The sequence below is a fragment of the Crocodylus porosus genome, unplaced genomic scaffold (genome assembly GCF_001723895.1).
Source record: "Crocodylus porosus isolate Cpor-Errol unplaced genomic scaffold, CroPor_comp1, whole genome shotgun sequence".
Lineage (NCBI taxonomy): Eukaryota > Metazoa > Chordata > Crocodylia > Crocodylidae > Crocodylus > Crocodylus porosus.
Window position 1 is genome coordinate 9,637,743 of NW_017728926.1, and position 20,170 is coordinate 9,657,912.

General features: G+C 65.6%; 1 protein-coding gene across 2 annotated transcripts in view; it reads left to right on the forward strand.

The window, feature by feature from the left end:
* Positions 1-20,170, forward strand: part of RAP1GAP (RAP1 GTPase activating protein) — a 47,054-nt gene that overhangs the window by 7,233 nt on the left and 19,651 nt on the right. For both annotated transcript variants that reach the window (XM_019541395.1, XM_019541396.1), the window contains exon 3: positions 12,010-12,103. In XM_019541395.1, coding sequence (XP_019396940.1) covers positions 12,010-12,103 — 94 coding nt within the window. The remainder of the gene's footprint in view (positions 1-12,009; positions 12,104-20,170) is intronic.

Consider the following 20,170-nt stretch of genomic DNA (forward strand, 5'->3'; position numbering starts at 1 on the left):
AAAGCATCGGGCTGCAAGCCCCGGGGCGCGGGGGGCGCGGCAGGGCTGGCGGCAGCCGGCATCAAGGTGACACCAGCGCGGGGACTTGCTTGGCTGTCGGGGATGACGGGAGAGCGGGAGCGGAGAGGAGAGCAGGATCTTGCTGCAGAGCGGAGGGGGCAGAGCAGCGGCTGGAAGTTGCAGCCAAGTCGGGTTAGGTCGCAGACCAGGGAAACCGTCTCCCGTGTCGGAGCAGGCAGGCTGTGGGATGGGCGCCAGGGCAGGGGGGACTCCCCAGCCCCGGAGGGTCGAGGAGAGGCTGGACGGGCCGTGGCGCGGGGTGATCTGGGCGCAGCGATGCCCGTGCTCTGCTGTGGGGCTTCCCACAGCTTCCGGGCTGTGCCGGTCGCCCCCGAGCCCCTTTCTGCTCCATGCGTTGGCGGGTTTGAAGGCTCCCCAGAGGCTGCAGCCCGGGCTGGGGCCGGGCCTGGGCTGTGCCAGTGCTCCTGCTGGCTGGAGGGCAGCGCGGCACGCGTGGGTACGCTGCTAGAGGGTGTTGCTCCTGTGCTCAGGCTCACACCAATGCCGTGTTTAGGGTCAAGATGGGATGCCCGCCCCGGTCAGATTGGCACCGGCATGGAGGGTTTTGCCTTCCGCTGTACCAGGAGCACGGGCTCTGCCTGGCACGCCCCGAGCATCGATTAACACCCCTGCACACAGGCGAGGCGTCGGCAGCTCTGGCAGTCCGGGTGTGACGTCTGGTGCCACTTCAGGGCTGGCGGCAGTTGTACGAAGAGCTTGGATGAGGGGTTTGCCCGGGCTGGCTGGCCAGCGCTGACCCGCCTCAAGCAGGGCTTGGGCTGGATGGGACCGCGCAGCTCCCTTCCAGCCCTGCTGGGCTGCGAGGCCTGGGGAGGCCACTGGAGCCTGCCTGTGGGGGCGAGCCTGACCCCCTGCTCAGAGGCACCCGGCGCTGCCTGGCTGTTAGCTCGGGAGGCAAGCGCTGCCCGGGGCAGGTGGCGTCGGGGCTGCTCGCGGGCCGCTCGCTGGTGCCGTCGGGGCCGCAGCCTCGTCCCGCGCCGCGGAGAGCCGCTCCGCAGAGCAGGCCCGGCCCTGCTGCCTGCCGGCCTGGGCGCCGGGGCCCTCCCGGGAGGACCGCCGGGGCCACGGGGACGGGGGGCGCTGCCTTTGTCTGGCTAATCCTCCGGCCCATCCGCTCCCCGCGCCCCGCGGCTGCGGCCTGTCGATAACGGCTGCGATTAAAAGCATCGGATCAATGGGCTGCACCCTTCCCCCTCCCGCCTGCCAGGCGCGGGGCCAGGGATTTGTTCCAAAGCCGGCCTTGAAAGGCAGAAAATCCCCCGGGCGGGAGCGCGGGCTGTCCCCCCCGCCCGGGGATCGATCCGGACAGACGGCTCCCCTTCCAGCCAGGCAGGCTGCTCCTCCTGCCCCGGGCCACCTCCGTGCGCCTCGGGGCACTGCGGAGAGCCGGGGCTCCGGCGCCGGTCCGGTCGGGGAGACCGCGGACGTCTCCCCGCCGGCCGGGCGGCGTTGGCTGCAACCGCGGGGCTTTGTAGGACGTGGCTGGGCCGGGGGGCTGGAGGGATCTGACGGCTGATCATCACTCAGCGCTTGCTAAGTTTCCCCCTCGCCGGTCCCATGCAGGCCAGCGGTGCGCCATCCTCCCGCGCGCGGCCCAGATAAAGCAGCTCTGGAGCAAGGGGGGGTGGCCCTGGCTGCACGGCACTGGAGGGGGCTTGCTCAGGCACGGCGCGGTGCAAAGCGGCTGGGGGCCGGCTTGCATTAGCCGTCCAGCTCCGGAGGGAAGCTGGCGACAGGCAGCAAGGCGCGCCGAGCCGGCTCAGGTCTCCCAGCTGCCCGGCAAAGGGGGGTCTCCTGGGCCCAAGGGAGCCGCTGGGATTGCCGGAGCCCTCCGGAAGCGGGCCGCGGCACCTCGCTCCCTGCGGCCGGGAGCGGGCGCCGGGCCTGGGACGAGACCCGGCTCACTGGGACCGGTGGGGCTGAGTCCGCGGAGCCCCCCGCCGCGAGGCCGCCATGCCCTCCAGACGGAGCAAGCTGCGCGCGCTGGCCATCCTCGTCGGCCTGCTGTGCCGCGCCCGGAAGAGGAGGCGGCACGACAGGTAGAGCCCCTCGCCGCGTCCTCCGGGCTGGGCTGGGCTGGGCTCCCCGAGCCGAGGGAGCTGGGACTTCGATGCAGCGGTTCCCGCGTCTGTTCGTGGCATCAGCGGCTGCAGAGCAGAGGAGGAGAAGGGGCCTAGGCCTCGTGGTGCCAGGTGCTGGACGGACTCGGGGCCGTGTGGACACGGACTTAAGCACCAGGCTCTTTCGCCCTCTTGCAACAGAAGCTCCCCCGGGCCGGCACTGTCCGCGGCGCTCCTCCTACGGCATCTTGCCGCAGGGGCCCAGCCCGGCTCGACCGCGGGCCGGCATGTGGGACGAGGCAATGCTGTTGTTCCTTGGAAGTGGTGGGTCGGCTGGCCTTCCCTAGCTCGGTCTCACACTACTGCTGGGAGAGGAGAGAGATTTTGCACCTCCGTTCCCTTTGGGAGGGCGAGGAAGGCCAGGGAGGCGGAGCTGTTGGTGCTTTTGCAGTTTTCTATCCGCGTTGAGCTGCAGAAAGCCTGGCCTCCCCGTGGAGCCGTTTGCCCAAGGGGCTTGGTCAGCCAAGCATAGCGGGGAATGATGGGCTGGGGGAAGGAGCCGTCTGGGTGCTTCACTGATATCCACTTGTGTCCTGCGCGTGCAAGAGAAGCCCGGGGGGCGGGGAAGCGCACCTCCCAGCTCTTTGGAAATCTCCTCCCAGGGCTCCCCCATCCCAGCCACCTCCCGATGTTGGCTCGCTGCATCCCGTGATGCATCACTGGGCACGCGGAGCCAGCAGCGCGCAAGGGGGGAAGGCTGCAGAGGTTTGGGCTGAGCCCACAGGCACCCCTTCAAGTGGATGGGAAAAGAGACACCCCCACACACGCTCTCGTAGGCATTGCACGTGCAGGGCTGCTTGTCTTCCCCGGGTCCTGATGGCATTAGCGGGCCCAAGTCACGTCCGGGCCTCGTTCCCACCGGCAGAGCTATCCCGGAGGAGGGAGCCGCAGATGCTGAGATAGCACGATGAATAGAGCCTTAGAAATGCCCTGGATTGGATCGGGGGGAAGGCAGGGAGGAAGGAAACAGCCGGAGCAAGAGGAAGGAAAGCAGAGAAAGAGGAGAGTGTCTGTACCACAGTGTCGTGAGGGCTGCAGCGTCAAATGCCCGTGGTCATTGGGATCGGGGCTCCAGGAGAAGGAACAACAAAGTTAGCCTTGGTGCGAGATTGCACACGGCAGGCTCCCCGTCTGAGCACGGCTGCGCCCGCTTCCCCGGCTCTCTCGACTGCCTGCCTCGCGTCAGGGAGCAAGGACCCGGCTTCGAGAGGCGACACGGGACAGGGTGGAAGAGCGGCTTGCTGCAGGGGCCCCGACTGTCTCTGGCACGGGTCTGGGGAGCGGGGGGAATCTTTCTCCTCCAACCCTCTCCCACCGTGGGGCTCAGTCCATACCACGTCCCAGGTGGGTGCCCCCTACCCCACCTCCAGGGCACAGGCATGTGAGCCACCTACCCAAGGCATAGTGTCGCCTGGGCTGGGAGGACCACGGAGGGGGAAATGGGCCAGCCTGGGCAGGGGCGTAAAAGAGCCGACAGGGACCGGGTCCATCCCATGCCAGCGCCAGCAGCAGCAAAGGAAGAGTCAGCCGGCTGGAGGGGGACGGCAGGGACAGCCAGGCTCAGCACCGGGTGACTAGCCAGAGCCGAGAAGGGGTGCGCAAACCACCCTAGCTTTCAGGTTTCCCGTGGCTCCGGACCGTAGTGTTTGAGCTGCGTGTGAACCGGAGCCCCGCAACAGGTGCTCGCTGGGATGCAGCCGGGAACAGACAGCGAGGCAGGTTTTGCTGCATTATGCATCAGCCAGGGATCCGGCCCCGGCTCCGCTCGCCTGCTGCGGGAGCGTGGGGCGAGCCTGCCAGCCGGCGCGCCCGGCGCGGGGAACTGGGACGAGCCGCGGCGAGGGACGGACTCACGCCCACACAGTATGCACGCACGCGCACACGCGCATGTGCTCGCTTGGGCCCGCGCACACCGGCTGCAGAAAGGACAGCACGGCTCCCCGTCTCCGTTCAGACGCCTAGGGCCAAGGGGAGGAGGTGCCCAGCCCTGGAAATCGTACGAAGCAGCTATATGAATTTTTTAGTGCCTCAATCCCTTTGGAAATTTCATCCTACGTGACTTAGGCCCCTGGGATCTGTTTTGTCAAAGTGACTCAGACCTGAAGACTCCTTCATGGTCAATGGGATCCCAGTCACTGCCCTAGCTTTGAAAATGTGAGCGATGCTGTGAATGGTGGCCCTTGGGCCCGTGCTCAGGGCTGGATCCCAGTCCCCTAGGGCCGGGCAGACCCCAGGAGATGCAGGAACCGGGAGGCCTGGGTCATCCTTCCCAGGGCCTGGCAACTTCCACGTGCCCGGAGAGGATGCCGGCTGGGTGCCGCCCCCTCCGGGACCCGGTGCTAGCAGGTAGCGGAGGCACGATCGCAGCAGCGAGGCAGCCGTCGTGAGGCAGGCGGGAGGCCCTTTGCTAATTCGGGGCCCTTTGCTCCACAGTCACCTGTTTGCAGGATCCAGATGGGGACCCAGCGGCGATTGCAGAGAGGGGCCTGTGTCTGGGGCCTCTTCGGTGCCTAACGGATTGCAGGCACCGGGAGCTGGAAATAGGAGCAGCCCAGAGGTCGGAGGGACGAAGAGGCAGGGGTGGGTGTCGTGCTGCTCCGTGGCGCCTGGGGCTGCATCGTGCAGGACGGAGCTGGGGCAGGAAGCAGCCCCTGCCCCAGAGCTGGTAACACAGGATAAGGCAGAGGAGGGAAGAGCCAGTCCTGCAAGACAGCCCCCACCCAGCTGTCCCCTGGGCATGCCCCCCCGTAAGCGAGCATCAGAGCAGAACAAGGCTGTCGTGCCTGGCACGGCTCTGCAACGTGAGCGACGCTGTGAACCGCAGGGCTTGCGCGCAGGGCCGGGCCGACCCCGGGGCCCAGCGGCCGCGGCTCCCGGTGCTGCCGCGTGACGGCCCCTCGCCGAGCGCCGCTGCGCCTGGGCTCCGGCCCTGGGCTGGGCTGGGCAGGCTTTGTGGCGCTCAGCTTTGTGCTGCAGATGGGCTGCCGCCGCGAGCGGGGAGATCAGGTGCATCCATTGCATCAGACGGCTTTGTTTGCGGGAGCTGCCGCACGCTTAGCTGCAAGCCGGTAATCCCGTCGGCGAGACTTATCGGGAAATCCCTCGGGGGCCGGGGGCTGCTTTGACAGCTGCCTGCTCTCCCGCGGCCGCGCCAGCGGGGCCACTCCTCGTTGGCCCCACAGCGTAAGCTCGTGGTATGGCCTGGCAGGCGTCGCGGGGGCAGCAAGGATTTGGCCCCCGCGCCTGTGAAGCTCTCTGGCGTGCACCGGTAGGCCCGGCGGCAGACGCTGCGGCGGGGGGGCCCTTCTGGGCAGCACAAGTCGGAAGGGTTGGGCAGGGAGAGGAGGCCAGGAAACAGCCAACGCGGGGAGCGCCTGGTCTTCAGCTGCCGGACGGCTGGGGCTGCGGGGCGGCGTGAGATCTGGCTTGCCTGACCGCCGTCATCCCGGGCCTCAGTTTCCCCGCCTGAAAACAGGGCGGTGCAATTGCGCTGAGGCCCATGGATGGAAAGGGCGATGGAGGCGATGGCTGCTGTAACCTGCAGGCCCGACGGAAACAACAGAGGTGCTGGGCAGGGAGCCGTGCCCCCTTGCGCCAGTTGGGAGGAGGGCGCAGCGACTGACGGAGGAGATGCGGGGCGCCGGCTGCTGCCTTGCAGCGCCCCGTCGCTACAGAAACAAGCAAGCATCTTGTCTGCATATTTGCATTTGCAGAGCAGACGGCCCCAGAGCTGAAGGAGGGCCCAGGGCAGGGGCCTGGCACCACTGAGCAGGGGTGCGGGGAGACCAGGCCCATCGCCGTACCCCCCACCGCGCCTCGTGCACCATCGTGGTTTTGGAGGCCACACGGAGCGGCACAGCCGGCTCTGCAGCGACATCAGAAATGGCCAGCCGGGCTCCGGCCGGGGCTGCGCACGGGTGCCCGCCCGCACCACGACAGCCGGAGACCCGCAGGGTCCCGGGGTGCAGAGCTGCGAAGGCTGGTAGCTGGGTGGCTGCCCCGGCTCCTGCGCGGGGACCGGGTCCTCGCTGACCTTCCTCCAGGCGCGGGGAGCTCTGCGGGAAGGCGCCGCGGGACGGGACGGGTCCCCCGCCCTGCCAGCCGCGCAGATGGCTGCGGTTCGCAGCGTGATTTGTCACCATCATTACGCGCTTATCCAATTATAATTGTCAATCAATTAGCGGAGGTTGGTCGTGGCTGCCTCCGGTTGCCATAGGGACCGCTCAGCCCAGAGTGCTTTAGCTCCTTCCTTGATTGCGCTGCTAGATCCCCCGGCCCGCCCGGGTACCACGCAGCTGGACCCAGGCCAGCCCTGTGCCGACGCCCCTCGAGCGAAGAAGTTTTCCCCTGTAGCAGGGTTTACAGAAACCAGCGGTGAAATGAGCCCCCCGAACTGGGGACAAACCCCAGATGAGGAAGCATCTCCTATCGCTTAGGTTACAGGGAAACCAATACCTGGTCTGTGCTGATACCCTTGGGGAGGCCGCTGTCTCTGCACACCAGCCAGCTGACGGATTATGCCCATTTTACAGAGGGCGAAACTGAGGCACATAGCCATGTAGCAGGGCAGGGAAGCGAACGCTTGGGCCTGCGTCCTCAGGTTGAGGTCTGCGATGGCGGCTCCTATCCATTGAGTGACTGAGGGTCGCGGGCTCCACCCCAGCCCGGGGGCACAGCCTGGCAGTCAGGTCCTGCTCTTGCGGCATCTGATGCAGCCCCCTGCAGCCGTGCAGAGCCCCTCTGTGGGGGGCAGGGACTTCTAGCAGAGCGGCCTCCCCACGCCAGCAGCAGGAGCTGCCGCCTGCTTGCATGCTCCTGATGGAGGCCCTGCTGCTCCCCCACACCAGGCCCCCCTGAGCCAGGAGTCAGGTCTCCTCCCCCGGCCACGCTTCCCGAATGCAGCCCTAGGACATGCCAGGCGCCCGATTCCCCGGCTCCTGCCCTGCCCTTGCCTCTCCTCCAGGCACCAGGGGCTGGAGCTGAGGGTGCCTGGTGGTGGTCCCCAGGGGTCCGCCCCCTGCCTCGGCCTGTCCCGGAGAAGCCTGAAGGTTTTTCCATTGGTTCCTTTAAATTAAAAGCCAGTCCTGCCGGGGCCTGGCACTGAGGGATGCTCAGGCCTTGGGAACATGCTGCAGTCGCTCCTCCCAGAGGCCCCTGCACAGCAGCAGAGGCTGCAGCGGCACCGCGGGCTGTGCTGCGGCGTCTCCACGCCTAACGAACGCGGGTTGCTTAATTGCAGGTGGGCTCCCGGCTGGGCAAGCGTCACTTGTGCTCCGAGTGGTCTGGTCTTAGCGAGGAAGGTGGCTCTGGCCAGCTGGCTGGGGACGAGACACTTCGGAGCTGCCTGTCCGCATCCAAGGGTGCCGGGCAGGGAGCCAGGGGATGCCTCCTTGCGCAGCCAGTCGTAGTGGCTGGGAGTGCGGTGGGGGCCGGGGCAGAGAGAGACCACTCGGACCTCAGGGGAAACGGTGCTGTGGGGTGGCACATTCATAATACAACTGGCCCAGGCTTGCATAACCCCAAAGGAGTCCCTTGCAGCGCTCAGGTGAGGGCAGAAGAGTCGGGTCTTGCCGTCTTGCATTGCAGAGGGCTTCAGTCCAAGCCCTCAGCAGCTCATGCAGTTTGATGCACATGGCGTGCAAGCTAATCATCTCCCCCTCCCAAAATGCAGCCTGTTCTGGGGTGGAACATGGCTGCTGTTTAATAGGGCGCCGGGTCCTCTATGTCAGTCCCGCGTGGCGTGGCTTCTTGCCCCGCTCCAGGGTCCAGGCCCAGTGGGAGCCGTCGCTGCCTCCGCGCTCGTGGTGCCGGCTCTTCCGCACAAGCTGCCGGCTTGGGCGCGAGTCCAGGAGGCTCAGGCGAATGGCACAGCCGGGGGCGTCGTGAGATGGGAAGCAAAGGCTGCCGTTGCCAGTGAAAAGCAGGGGTGCTTCAGGGCGCGGAGATCGCCGGAGCCTTCTCATCGCAAGTGCAGCTTAACAGCAGAATAAAATCCCCCGCAGCCCTTCCCTGCACAAAGGAGTCCATCCTGGAGCCCCGTGGGCAGTGCAGGGAGGATCCGGCCTGTGTTTTACCCCCAGTGATGTTTGGGGAAAGCAGGTGTCCCGCCCAGGAGCTGGGCCCGGCTCCAGCACGGGGTGGCGGGGGTCTTGGCCTTGCAGGGCACTGGGGAGGGGAGGGGAGCGGTCGCCCGGGGGTTTACCAGCCCCGGGGATGACCATAACAAGGGGACGGGGTACAGGCCCCCCCGCTTGCAGCCCTGTGCCTGCAGGACGGCCAGCCCCTCGCCCTGCGCCCCCTTCGCTGTGGGCACGGCGGCTGCGGCCCCCGGGGGCTCCCGGGTCTGAGCAAGCCCCGGTCCGCAGGGCTGTCCTGCGCGCAGAGCAGGAGGAGCTGTCCCCGGAGCGGGCGGCTCGCCGTGCCCAAGAGCATCCCCTCCCGGCCCCCCGCCCCTGGAGGGAGGCGGCGCGGCTGCCAGCACCCCCCCCCGTGCCTGGGCGGAGCTCCCTGCCGGGGACCGGAGCGCCGGGCTGGGGCCGGCGGCGGCTGCGGGTAGGTGAGCTCCGCGCGGGGCGCTGCCGGGGGGGCTGCCGGGGTACCCCTCCCTGCCTGGGGCACCCGAAACTGCCACGACGGGCATCTGGAAGGGGGGCCGGGGACCCCTGTCCCTCCTGTTGCCCCATGCCCTTGGCAGCCGGGCACCCCTTGCTCCCACCCCGGGGCTGCAGGGCTGCCAAGCCTGCTCTGCAGCCTGGGGGCAGAGACGCCCCCCCCAGCCGGGGCCTTGCCGGGAGCCTTTCCTTGTTCCCGCATCCTTTGCAGCAGGATGGACCGGGTCACAGCAGGGTCCAGCGGGTGCCTGCCCCCAGGTCCTGAGCTGGGAGGGGCAGGGACACGGGCCGTGTGTCGGTGGAGCGCTCTGGCCCCATCCTGCTGTCCAGATGCCAGCCGCCGCGGAGGGACAGGGCCGCGGGAACCTGGCCCTGGACTTCACCCACAGCCCTGGGCCCTGGATCAGTGCCTAGCCACCAGCCGGCCTAGTGGTCAGTGTTCAGTGCCCCCCAGAGGCCCGCAAACCTCCCCCCGCACAGGACTGAGGCAGGGTGACCTGGTGTGTTGCGGCCTGAGCCGTGGCCCCGTGGGGGCCTCTCCCCCTTGCCTGCCCTGGGGGTGCGGGTGAGGCCGCACAGAGCTGTTGCCCTGCCAGGCTGGGGCAGGAGCTCCTGCCAGCTGGAGATGAGGGTGGCAGGGAGGCTTCAGCCCGCGGCCCCTCCACCTCCGCAATGCCTGTGCCGTGCGGTCCAGCGCCGTTGTGCCCGCTGGGCTCGGCGAGCGGGACCCGGGCTGCACGACGAGCCCTGCCCCAGGCTGCGGGGGCGAGGAGCGGTTGGTTTCGGGGTGGGCGCTGCCCCTCTGCTGCGGCTCTGTAACACCGCAGTCCGGCCGCGCCAGCGAGCGCGGGGGCTCGAATGGCTCCTGTGCCCCCCCCGCCCCCGTGGGCGCCGCGTCGCAGCCTTGGGCTCGCAGCCCTGGGGCCTTGGGGCTGAGGGCAGCCAGGGCTCGCATGTTCCCACTGACGTGCTGGGCGCCCTGCCTCAGCGCCACGCTCGCTTCAGTGCCGGGCAGCTTCAGCACGGGGCTGGGCCCGAGCGATGCCGCCTGGCGCAGGGGTTGGGGGCGCCTGCGGCCCCCTCCGGCCTCGGCTCCACGGGGCTGCTCGCCCCCACGCATCTGCGGCGCACGTGTGTGCGTGCGGGGGGCGCGGGCTGGCACGGAGCCCCTCGGGCATGCTGGCAGTCGCTTCGGCACAGCCTTCTCTGGCAGAGCACAGAGGTTTTGTGGTGCATGGCTGCTGGGTGCAAGGGGGTCCTGGGGAGTGTCACGGGGGAGGAGGACGGCACACAGCGTTTGCCCTGTGGGTACAGCCCTCGGTGCCCCGGGAGAACCCCCCACCCTCGGTTTGCATGAGAGGGGCCTGACTGCAGCTGCCGGGGGCTGCCCGGGGGAGACAGGGCTGCGTGGCAGAGCTGCGGTCTGGAGTCGCAGCAGGGCACCCGAGCTGGGCGCGGCCTCGAGGGGCTTCGGCAGAGCACAGCAGCATGTGCTTGCCCATCACACGCCTCCCCGTCTCCAGCTGGGCTCCGTGAGCCCTGACATCTACCGGGACATCTACCGCGTGTTGCTTTCCAGGTGGAGAGAGGATACAGTCCCCGTGTGCCCCTGGGGTGGCAGCCAGGGGGGCCTGGGCAATGCCCAGCCAAGCTGCCCCGAGACCACTCTGCGGGGTGAAATGGCTGCCTGGTTGGCTCCGCTTTGCACGGTGCGATGCTCGCAGGGGCCGGCTCTGCCCTCGCCGCAGGCCGGCTGAGCCCAGGGGAGGGCGCCAAGCTCCCACCGCGGGGATGGTTTGGGGCACAGCTGGAAATGGTGGCTGCGCCCAGGATGCTCCAGGCACCCGCCTGCAACATGCAGAGACCCGGCTGCGTGGATCTGGGCCTGGGGTGGTTGTGAGACACGCGTCTGACCCCTCCCCGGGTCTAGGTCTCCCTGCCAAGGTCTTGAAAGTGTCGTAGGTCCATGACCTCCAAAGAGCTGGGTTCTGGCTCCAGGCCTTGCCCTGGCTGTGCCTCGGTTTCCCCGCCTGTCACATAGGAGCTACCCCGCGAGCGTCTCTGAGCCGTGCTGGTGCCGCACGCTCATGCCAGGCAGAGCTCGCTGGCCTCTGGGTCATCCCAGTCTTCCGGCTTAGCTGCAGATCAGCGGGGAGTCCCAGATGGCGAGCGCAGTGCCCGCGAAAGGTCCCAGACTGCTCCCGCTCGCAGACGCAGCCCCGCCAGCCAGGGGAGCACGGGGCTTTGCTGCGTGGCTGCCTCCCGCTGGGATCCAGGCAGATCCAGGGCCGGAGACGGCTGCAGGCAGTTCACAAGCCTGCGCAGGCCGTGCTGGCTGTGCTGTGCCCCGGGCCGAGCGGGGATGGGCGCACAGGCCCGCCCTGGCTCTCAGTTGCGGGCTGGGGCAGTTGCCAGAGGCACTGTGGGGCTGGGGGGGCACAGCTGTGGTCCCTGGGGAGGGAGTGCTGTGGGGGGTAACACAGCTCTGGGTCCCAGACAGTGGGCTCAGTGCCCTGGGCATGTCACTTCACCTCGCCGTGCCTCGCTTTGCCCTCCTGGGCCCATCTCGCCTAGCTAGAGCATAAGCTTTTCATGATGGGACCTGTCTGTGCATACAGCGCCTGGCGCAGGGGGCTCTCGTGCTGGCGGTACCCTGCCAAGGCTACTCTCACCCCTGGGCAAACCGCAGCTGTGCGCCCAAGGGAGGGGAAGGTCACGGCTGCCGGCGGGCGCGGTGCTCCTTCCCGTGGGATCTTCAGGCCGGGGGCAGCCTCCGCCGCTGCATCCCCGGGGCGTCCAGCTGTGCACCAGAGACCGGCAGCTCTGGGTGCTGCAGGGGTCCCGGAGGCGGGGGTTATTTCCGTCCCGTGCCCCTTGGAGCGGTGCAGGGGCCGTCTGGAGCCCCTTGTCACACGGCAGCCAGCTGTCTCGGCACTGAGCCGCTCTCCCCGCGGCTGCATCTCCCGGTAGCGCCAATCTATGCGCCGCCTCGTTCGCCCGCTTCACCCGACGCGGCGGCAGCGCGGCTCCGGTTGCGCTGCGCCAGCCGCCTGCGCTGCTGCAGCGGCCCGGTGTCCTCCTCGCCCAGGCGCTGGCTCTCGGTGCGGCCTGGGGGTCGTGGCCGTGGGGCCTGGCTCTGCCCAGGGCCCGCGGGCTGCAGGGGCTGGACAGTGACCCGCGTCTCTCTTCTCTTGCAGGAAGAGCCATGGGCCGAGCCAGCACTTCTCACACGCCGTAGAGCTGCCGCGGGTGGACTCCGCTCCCCCCCACACTGCTCCCCGCTACCCTAAGGTAAGGAGCCACCCAGCTTTTCCACCCCCCACAGATGAATCACCTCTGCATAGTGCCCCCGACACCCGTGCCCCCAGTCACGAACGTGCCGGGGGCCTGATCCGGTCACCCTTCGGGAAGAAGCTCCAGGTCATCGGGGGAGGGACTGCCCTCCCTCTCCACACAGGATGCACGGCCGGGAGGCCGGGCCACAGAGTCGCACTCCCAGCCCTGCCACTGACTTGCAGCGCAGCCTTGGGCAAGTCCCTTTCCCTCCCCAGGCCTCAGTGTCCATCTCCTGAATCGGTGCTGCTGCGCTGCGGCTGGTGGGGGGTGTGGAGATGTCATGGGTGTAGTACCCCCAGCCCAGATGCACCGGGATGAGATTCCTGTAGGCTTGTAGGGCAGCGACCCTGGCTCTCCTCCAGCTTGCCTGCTGGGATCTGGGGGGCTGGCTTTTCCCTCCGGTGGTTTGAGGATGCTCAGCTGGCCCCATGGGGTCTCTCCTGGTCGGGGGGAGGCTGCATGGGCCTGCAGCTGCGGGGCTGTTGCTCAGTGTTGGCTGCGGGGCTGGTCCCCACACGTCACGGTTGGTTATCGTCGGAAACACACTGCGGTCCCTCCTGCGCTGCTGGGCCCCGGTGCCGGCTCAGCTCCCAGGGACAGCGCCAGGGTAGGGGGCACTTCACGCACCTGAGGGCCACTTGGGTCACACCTTCCTGTCCAAACCCACCTCCCCTCTGCTCTCTGCGCCTTCCAGCCCCTGGTACCATTTGCAAGGGAAATGAGGGCAGCTGCAGGTCTGAGCAACCCTCCAGGGGCAAATGGGACCTGTTGGAGCTGTGGGAGCCCGTGGCTCCTTACCCCTGCTTGGTGCTGGTGGTTACCTAGAGGGCAGGGCGTTCAGGCCGGGCCTGAGGCTGGAAGGAGCAGAGCACAGCAAGACGTTGTCCCAGACTGATGCAGGAGGGCGAAACTGCCGCCTCTGGGCATCGCTGCCGCGTTTGGGTCTGTGCCCCTGCAAGAGGGGAAGTCGGCCCTGCTTTGGCCGTGCTCTCTCGGACCCACATTTTGGTCTCTTTTGGGTGAGAATGAGTACTTGGGAGACATGGGTCTAGCATTCAAGGGCACTCTGAGGCTGCTGCCTAGGGGATTTGTGTGCACGCTCCCTTCTGAGCCCCGGGGCCTATTGCAAGCTCTTCATCTGCTTGGTTTGTTTTGCTTTGCCAGGCCGGCCTTGTCCTGTCCCAACACCATCAGCTTGGTTGGGTCCTTCCTGCAGGGGCTGGGCTCAGAGCCAGGAAGGACTCCCCGTGGCCTGGGGGGGAGATGTTTGGAGACAGGCTTCCTCGTATCGCTCTTTGGGGGTGCAATGTCTGGTCCCCCCCATTAGCAGCGGCGTGCAAGACCCAGGCTCTTTCCCCCCATCCTTGGGCTGTGCCGAAACCTTCCCGCACCTCTGTAGCTCGGCCTCTCCATCCAGCCGTCTCCCCTGCAGACTCGGCCTCTCGTCTTGCCTTCTGCCAGCTGCACGGGGGGGTTCACCCTCGCGGTTCCCAGCTCTAAGCTCCCTTCTCTCTTGGGCTTAGTCGTGGAGCCCCTGAACCAGCTCTCCGCACATCGCCCCAGTGCCCTTCAGTCCTGCCTGCCGGGGCTCCTGAAAGTGGCAGTAGTAAATTTGTAGCTTGAAATGCCTGGGCATGCTCTTGCATCCTGGTTCCCGTTGCAGCTCCCCCTGCATGTGTCCATCTCTGTGGGCTCAACCCCACAGGCCCAGCCTCCCCCAGCTGCCCCATGCCGTGCTGGCCTGTCTTTGTGGAGCAGATGAGAGAGATCTTGACAAACTCATGTCCAGCAAAGCATGTGATGGGCTGCCTGACCTGTGCCCACAGCCCCTGCCAGTCTGCACCACCTGGTCTCGCAGCCAGCAAAGCCGCAGAGCCCGCCTGTTCGTGGGCCGAGGGCATTAGTCGTGTCTAACATCCCACCACTTCCTTCGGCAGGCTGCTCCCGCGCCTCCGCCGCTCCCTGCCCGGCTGTTCCTCTTGCTCCGCAGGCCCTTGTCTTCCTTAGTGCTGTGCGTGTCTCCGCCGTAACCCCCTCTCCCACTCGGAGGCCGGCAGGCCGACACGCTGCTCTGTCCCAGCCCCACGGAGCCAGATCTGCTGCACCCGATGCAGCGACCCTCGTAGCAGGCCGCGGCCATCTCCAAACTCCCTGCAGCGCGCGGCATCACCTTGGGAGCTCAGCCCTGGCAAAGGTCCTGAGCAGTGCTTGGTGACCCCGGGTGCCGGGTCTCCGTGGTGCAACTCCATGACGTGGGCTCCCCGATCTGGGCTGCTCCACACTCACCTCCAGTCTCCAACGGCGCTGACCCCCCCCACCCCCAGACATGGGTCATCAGCTCAAACTCGGCAAAGCGCTGCACCTTTCCTGCCCGCCCTGCCGCAGCCCGTAAGCAGGACCTCCTTCCTCTGCCCGAGCTCTGAGTGTCCGCATCTCCCCAGCTCTTCCCTCCCCGGGTGGGCAGCCGTGCGCCGAGTCCTGTGGCAGGGTGGGAGCAAGTCAGTCGTTAGCCTTTCACAAATGACATTTTGCAGAGACGGACTGAGCTCAGCTCCCCTGCCGCTGCCCCCAGGTGCTTCCTGAAATATCCCACTTAATTTGCTCCATTGCAAAATGCCCGGAGCTCAGCTCTGCGCCAGCTCCTGGGGGCTGTTCATGTGCGGACCCAGTGTGAGCATCTTTTCCAAGCACAGGGACTTTGTCGGGGGGGGCTATCGCATGCTTTGCCAGGCTGCCATGTCCCGTTCACCCAGCATCTGGCCATTTCCCTTCCTGGCCCCACATCTGAGCTTTCTGGTGATGCTGAGACCCGTGGGAGATGGGAGCTAATCCCGGCCCTGCCACTGACTCCCGCTTTAGCCTTGGGCAAGTCACCCCGTTGGTCATTGCCTCATTTCCACCGCTGTAGAACGGGGCGTTGAGAAGACGCATCCGCTTTGCCGCTCAGTCGGGTCACCAGAACAGCCCGTGCATGGCTAATGCCCTTGCTGGAGAAGGGGAAGCATCAGGGGAGGGCGGGAGGGGGAAGAGAACAGCCCGTTAAAGCAAACCCCCAGAATGGGATTTCGAGTCGTCCGATCGGGGAGAGAAGCTGCATGAGCATCCTCCCCTCCGGCCCCCAGCGCAGAGCAATGCTGAATGTTTGCAGCTGCACGTGGGAGCACCTCATAGATCCTCAAAGAAGTGCACGCTGATTTCTCTTACACATACACACACGCACGTGCATATGCTGATTTCTCTTACACATACACACACGCACGTGCATACGCTGATTTCTCTTACACGCACACTTTTTACACACGTGCATTGTGTTCTTTTACACACACGTGTGTGCACACTGATTTCCCTTACACATGCGCACACATCACACTGTGATCTTACACCCATGCGCACACAGACACAGTCTCTCCGAATTAGACTCCGGTGCCTGGAGCGAGCCTCGCACCAGTTTAGTCCGGGCAGTAATCATATTTGTAAAGGCTGGCAGCAGAGAACAAATGGCTGTAACCTGGGGGAGCCTTCGCACCCGCCCTGAGAAACGAGTTAACTACACGGAGTTAATTGGCAATCAGTTGACTCCAGGTACAGAAGTCAAGTGCGAGCCAGCTCCTAGCCCCGTGTTTGGATCAGCCGTTCCTGGGGCTTAGCCGGTCTGCATCTCTCTCTCTCTCCTTTACGAGACCTTTGCCTGCGCTCCGTTGTTCTGCTCTTTAGATCTCTATCCCCCCGGTCCAGAGAGGCTCAGCGGTGCGGGGAGCAGAAGCAGCCCCAGGGGTGGTGGGGAAGGCAGGCGGCTGACACTTCCAAGCTGGATGTCCCTGGGTTCCCTTATCTTGCGGGCTGCCATTGCAAGCCGAGCAGAGCGCTTCCCCACTCATTTGCAGGCATCTCAGATACTTACCTGGCCCCTGGCATTGCAGCAGCCAGTCCCGCACTATCTCCGGCATTCGTCTTCCTCCCCTCCCACTCCTGACCGTGGGCAGGGCAGGAACCTGGGAGATGAGGGCACACTTCTGCTTCACTTGACATGCCCGGCTGGCACTTGCCGAGCGTGTAACCGCCACGTTTGTGTGCAGTCCTGCTCCCTGGGCAGCACGGATGTGCGCGCGCCCTCGCAGCAAAGGAGGATTTGCTACAGCCGTGGCTGGGCACGTCCTGAAATTGCGGAGGGTCCTCCTGCTTCAAGCCAGCAGCTTAGTAGTCAGGGCGTTTGCTCCGGATGTGGGAAACAGGCTCGAGGCCTCCTAACCCATGTACGCACCTCTCTCCGACTTCCCAGCACAGGGCTCCAACCGGCACCCGTCATCCAGACCCCTCCCGAAGCTAAGCCATTGCCCCTGCACCTAGCAGTCTGGCTGGCGGGGTGGAGGGCAGTGCAGGGGGGTTTCTATGCAGGGCTGCAGGTTAAATGCCCAGCCCTGCTCTTTCCAGGACAGCATCCCCCTCCCTGAACCACGCACCCTCAGTCTTGTTGTCTTCTCACACTGGCAGGGGAGATCCCAGGATGGTTTTACAGACCTGGCAGGGGAGATCCTCTTCTTCCCAGCCCTGAATGACCCAGCGCAGTTACAAGGTAAAGGCCTGCCCCTTGCACTGCAGGCAGACTGCCTCCAAGTGTGAGGATCTCGGCTACACAATTTAAGGGGATGGGGGATTGCTGTCAGGCTCCCCTCCAGCCTGCTCCTTTGGCCTTTTGGACAAGGGCGAGTGAGACTAGGGGACATCTGAGTGCCAAGGCCTCTGGGCTGGGGGCTTGCACATAGGATGCCTGCCATGGGTGTGGGAGGATCTGAAGCCACAGGAGGGGGGAGCGCCACACAGACGTCAACAGCTGCGCTCTGCTCCGTCGAGAGAATTTGGAACCGATTTGGCTGCACACATGAAATTAAGAAAAAAAAATGCCTGTTGTCTTCTTCCTGGCCTCACATCCCACGCTTGGCTGCCAAGAGAGCAGCAGAGAGAAGTCTGGATAATCCCTGACCTGTAGTCCAGTGCTTGAGTCTGGTAATAGGGGAGCTGGAGAGCTGCAGCCTCCAACCCCTCTGGATGAGGGGAGCCTTGAACCTGGTAAAGTGCCCTTGCTACTAGGCCACTGGACTGAAACATAAACCAGCCTGCCCGCCCCCCCAGGGCTAGCCGTGAGGTTTTTGCCTGGCTGCTAGTCAGTGCCTTCACTTGCCCACATGCAGAGGCCGGAGCACAGCCGCGCGGGCTCTTAGCCTGCAGCCGTGCGGGCGGAGCTACGTGGGTTCTTCACAGCCACGCTGCACGTGGCCTTAGGATTGCAAGCCATGCATCAGGGCTAAATGTGGCAGCACGTGGCTGGAAAACTGCTGTGCGTGGCGTGTCAAGAGACACAGGACTCTGTCCTCTGACACCCGGGTTGTGCCGGAAACAGCTCACCTGCTTCCCCAGCTCCAAGGGGCAGGCCGGGTGGTGATGGAGGAAGCCTGGCAAGCTGGGGCTCGTATGGCCCCTACCTCCCCGCTCAGCGGAGACTGTCTGGGAAGGAATCCAGCTAGGCCTGTTGCGGGCAGTTCAGCAACAGATGTCCAGCTGAGCCCAGCCTCAGCCCCCAGGCTACAGGAATCCACTCCGGCAGGAGCAAGGGCCTGGATGGGGTACCAACAACCTAGGATTACCTGGGGATGTTCCCTCCCGGGGAGGAGAAGGAGCCTGCTCTGGGCCTAGAGATGGCAGCCATCCCCTGCAGCCTAAGAGGGGCTGCAGGGAGCTCAGATCTCCCTGGAGCCTATCTGCGGCTCCCCCTGCCCCCCGGGCCTTGACCTTCTGGTTCAAAGCCGTGGTTCTCCGTGCGGCGCAGCTCCCAGATCAGGCGCCTTCACCTGCTTCTCCCCAGGAGCCTTGTGATGCCCACGGAAGGACACGTCCGCACAACGCTGCATCTTGTGTCTAACACAAAACCATGCCGTTGCCGACCCGGTCTGCAGCAAGCTGCCTCCAAAAATCATTGGATTGGTCCTCACGGGGAGCCTGAGTGTTTTGCACGCTGCTGAGAGACGCAGGCAGCCATATACTGCAGAGCAGGGTGGAACAAGGCAAAAGCCAAGGAGCCAGGATGAGACCCCTGGCCCTACAGCTCCAGAGACAGGAGCAGCTCTGCCTTGGGCTGACCCTGGGTCTATCAGCAGTAGCAGATCTGCGGAGGCTGAGCACCAAATTGCAGCCAGGGATTTCCTGGAACACCCCAAAACAATAGGAGCTAGGAGGGTGTGAACTGCTCCCTTCCAGGAGGTGACTGAGATCCAGGGCTCCAGTTTAAATGGGAACATTTTTAACTGCATCAGTGCAGGAAGTCCTGGACAGGCTACAGCCACAGCACCTGTATTCCTGCCCCAGTGCCTTGGGCCACTGCTCCAGTGGACTCTGACCTTCTCTGCTTGTCCTCACAACCGTGTGCCATGCAGATCAAGCACGGTGAGGCACAGCGGCTGTGTCCCTCCCCAGAGGTAGCTGCATTTCATGCAGATCAAGCACGGTGAGGCACAGCGGCTGTGTCCCTCCCCAGAGGCTGCTGCATTTCAGTAAGAGTTGAAACGAGGTTTGTTTCTACCTGTGCGGAGGCCGCCCGCAGGGGATGGCAGCGAGGGTGAGTGACACTATGATTAATTGCTTATATTGATGACACGTAACCATGGCGATACGCACACGGGCTCTGGCTTTGTTCTACACCCCGAGAGCTGACATGTGTCGGGAACAGCTGCCTCACCTTCCTGCACTCCCGTGATACCTGTCGACTTTGCACCGAGAGCCTGGATAGTCATCCCTCCCACCCTCTGATTGCTTTAATTACCTCTAGCTGGCTAATAGCCACAGTGCCAGCTGCATTCCTTTAAGAGCCAGGGGCTGCGGGAGGCTAGGCAGGGGTTGTTGGCTCCGATGGTTATTCTGGCTCTGGACCACTCGTACCGTGTCCCTGGCCTACCTAGCACAGGAGAGTCCTTGCTGCAGCCCCTGCACGATGCCCCCGGATCTGCTTGTGCCCAGACACGGGGGTCGTGGGAGCGGGGCAGGTAAAGCGTGGTGGGCTGTGATGGACAGGAAAAGGATTCAGTGTCGAGGCTGCCGCACACAGAAGCACCCTGGAGTGGGCCGGCAGGGCCCGTGCTGCCCCGTGTCACTTGGGGTCCCCTTACCCTGCTGGCCAGGTCCCAGTGCAGCTGGAGGGGCTCCGGCTCCCGCCGCGGCCGGTGTTTGCACCAGCAGCCTTGAGATGAAAGGGAGGCTTGTTTCGGGGCCTTTGCTGCCAGGCTGCCAAGTCTCGAGCCGACGCCAGCATCACCTGAGCGAAGCTCCCTCGGCGAAGCACGGTGCTGATGGCGCCTGGGCTGGGGCTGTGCCCCTGGCCCGGGAGCAGGGGAGAAAGGTGGCCAGTGTGGCTTTGGCCCTCCGTGGGCTGTTCGTACCCCCGGCTCCTTGCCTAGGCCCTGACAAAAGGCAGGGGACATGTTCTTGGAGGAAAGGGGCAGCAGGAGCTGTTGAGTAGGGCAGTGAGGGCCATGGCCTCTGCACCACAGCTTCCTGTGTCTTGAAGGCTGGAGGCTGCAGGAGGAAGAGGAGCAAGGGGCTGGGGGGGAACCCAGGTGAGACCCAGCTTGCTCTTCCTCTGGCCCGCTCTCTGCCGCTCCAGGATACCAGCGTGAGATATTCATCTTCCCGTCCTCTGCCGCCCCCAGGGCCTTTTCTGCGCAGCTGCTGCTTGGCTGCACTGGGGGCCCCTGGGCGGGGCAGAAAAGGACCTGGGGGCGGCGGGGGACAAGAAGCTGGGCAGGAGCCAGCGGTGCGCCCTTGGTGCCAGGGAGGCGGCCGGCACCCTGCTCGAGGGCAGGGATTCTTCCCCGCTGTTCAGCCGTGGGCAGGCCACATCCGGAGTGCGGTGTCCAGCTGTGCCCCCTGCAGAAAGGGTGCGGTGGACACGCGGGAGAGAGTCCGGCGGAGGGCGGTGGAAATGGTTGCGGGCCGGGGCACCGGGCGGACTGAGTCCGGAGAAGAGGAGCAGCG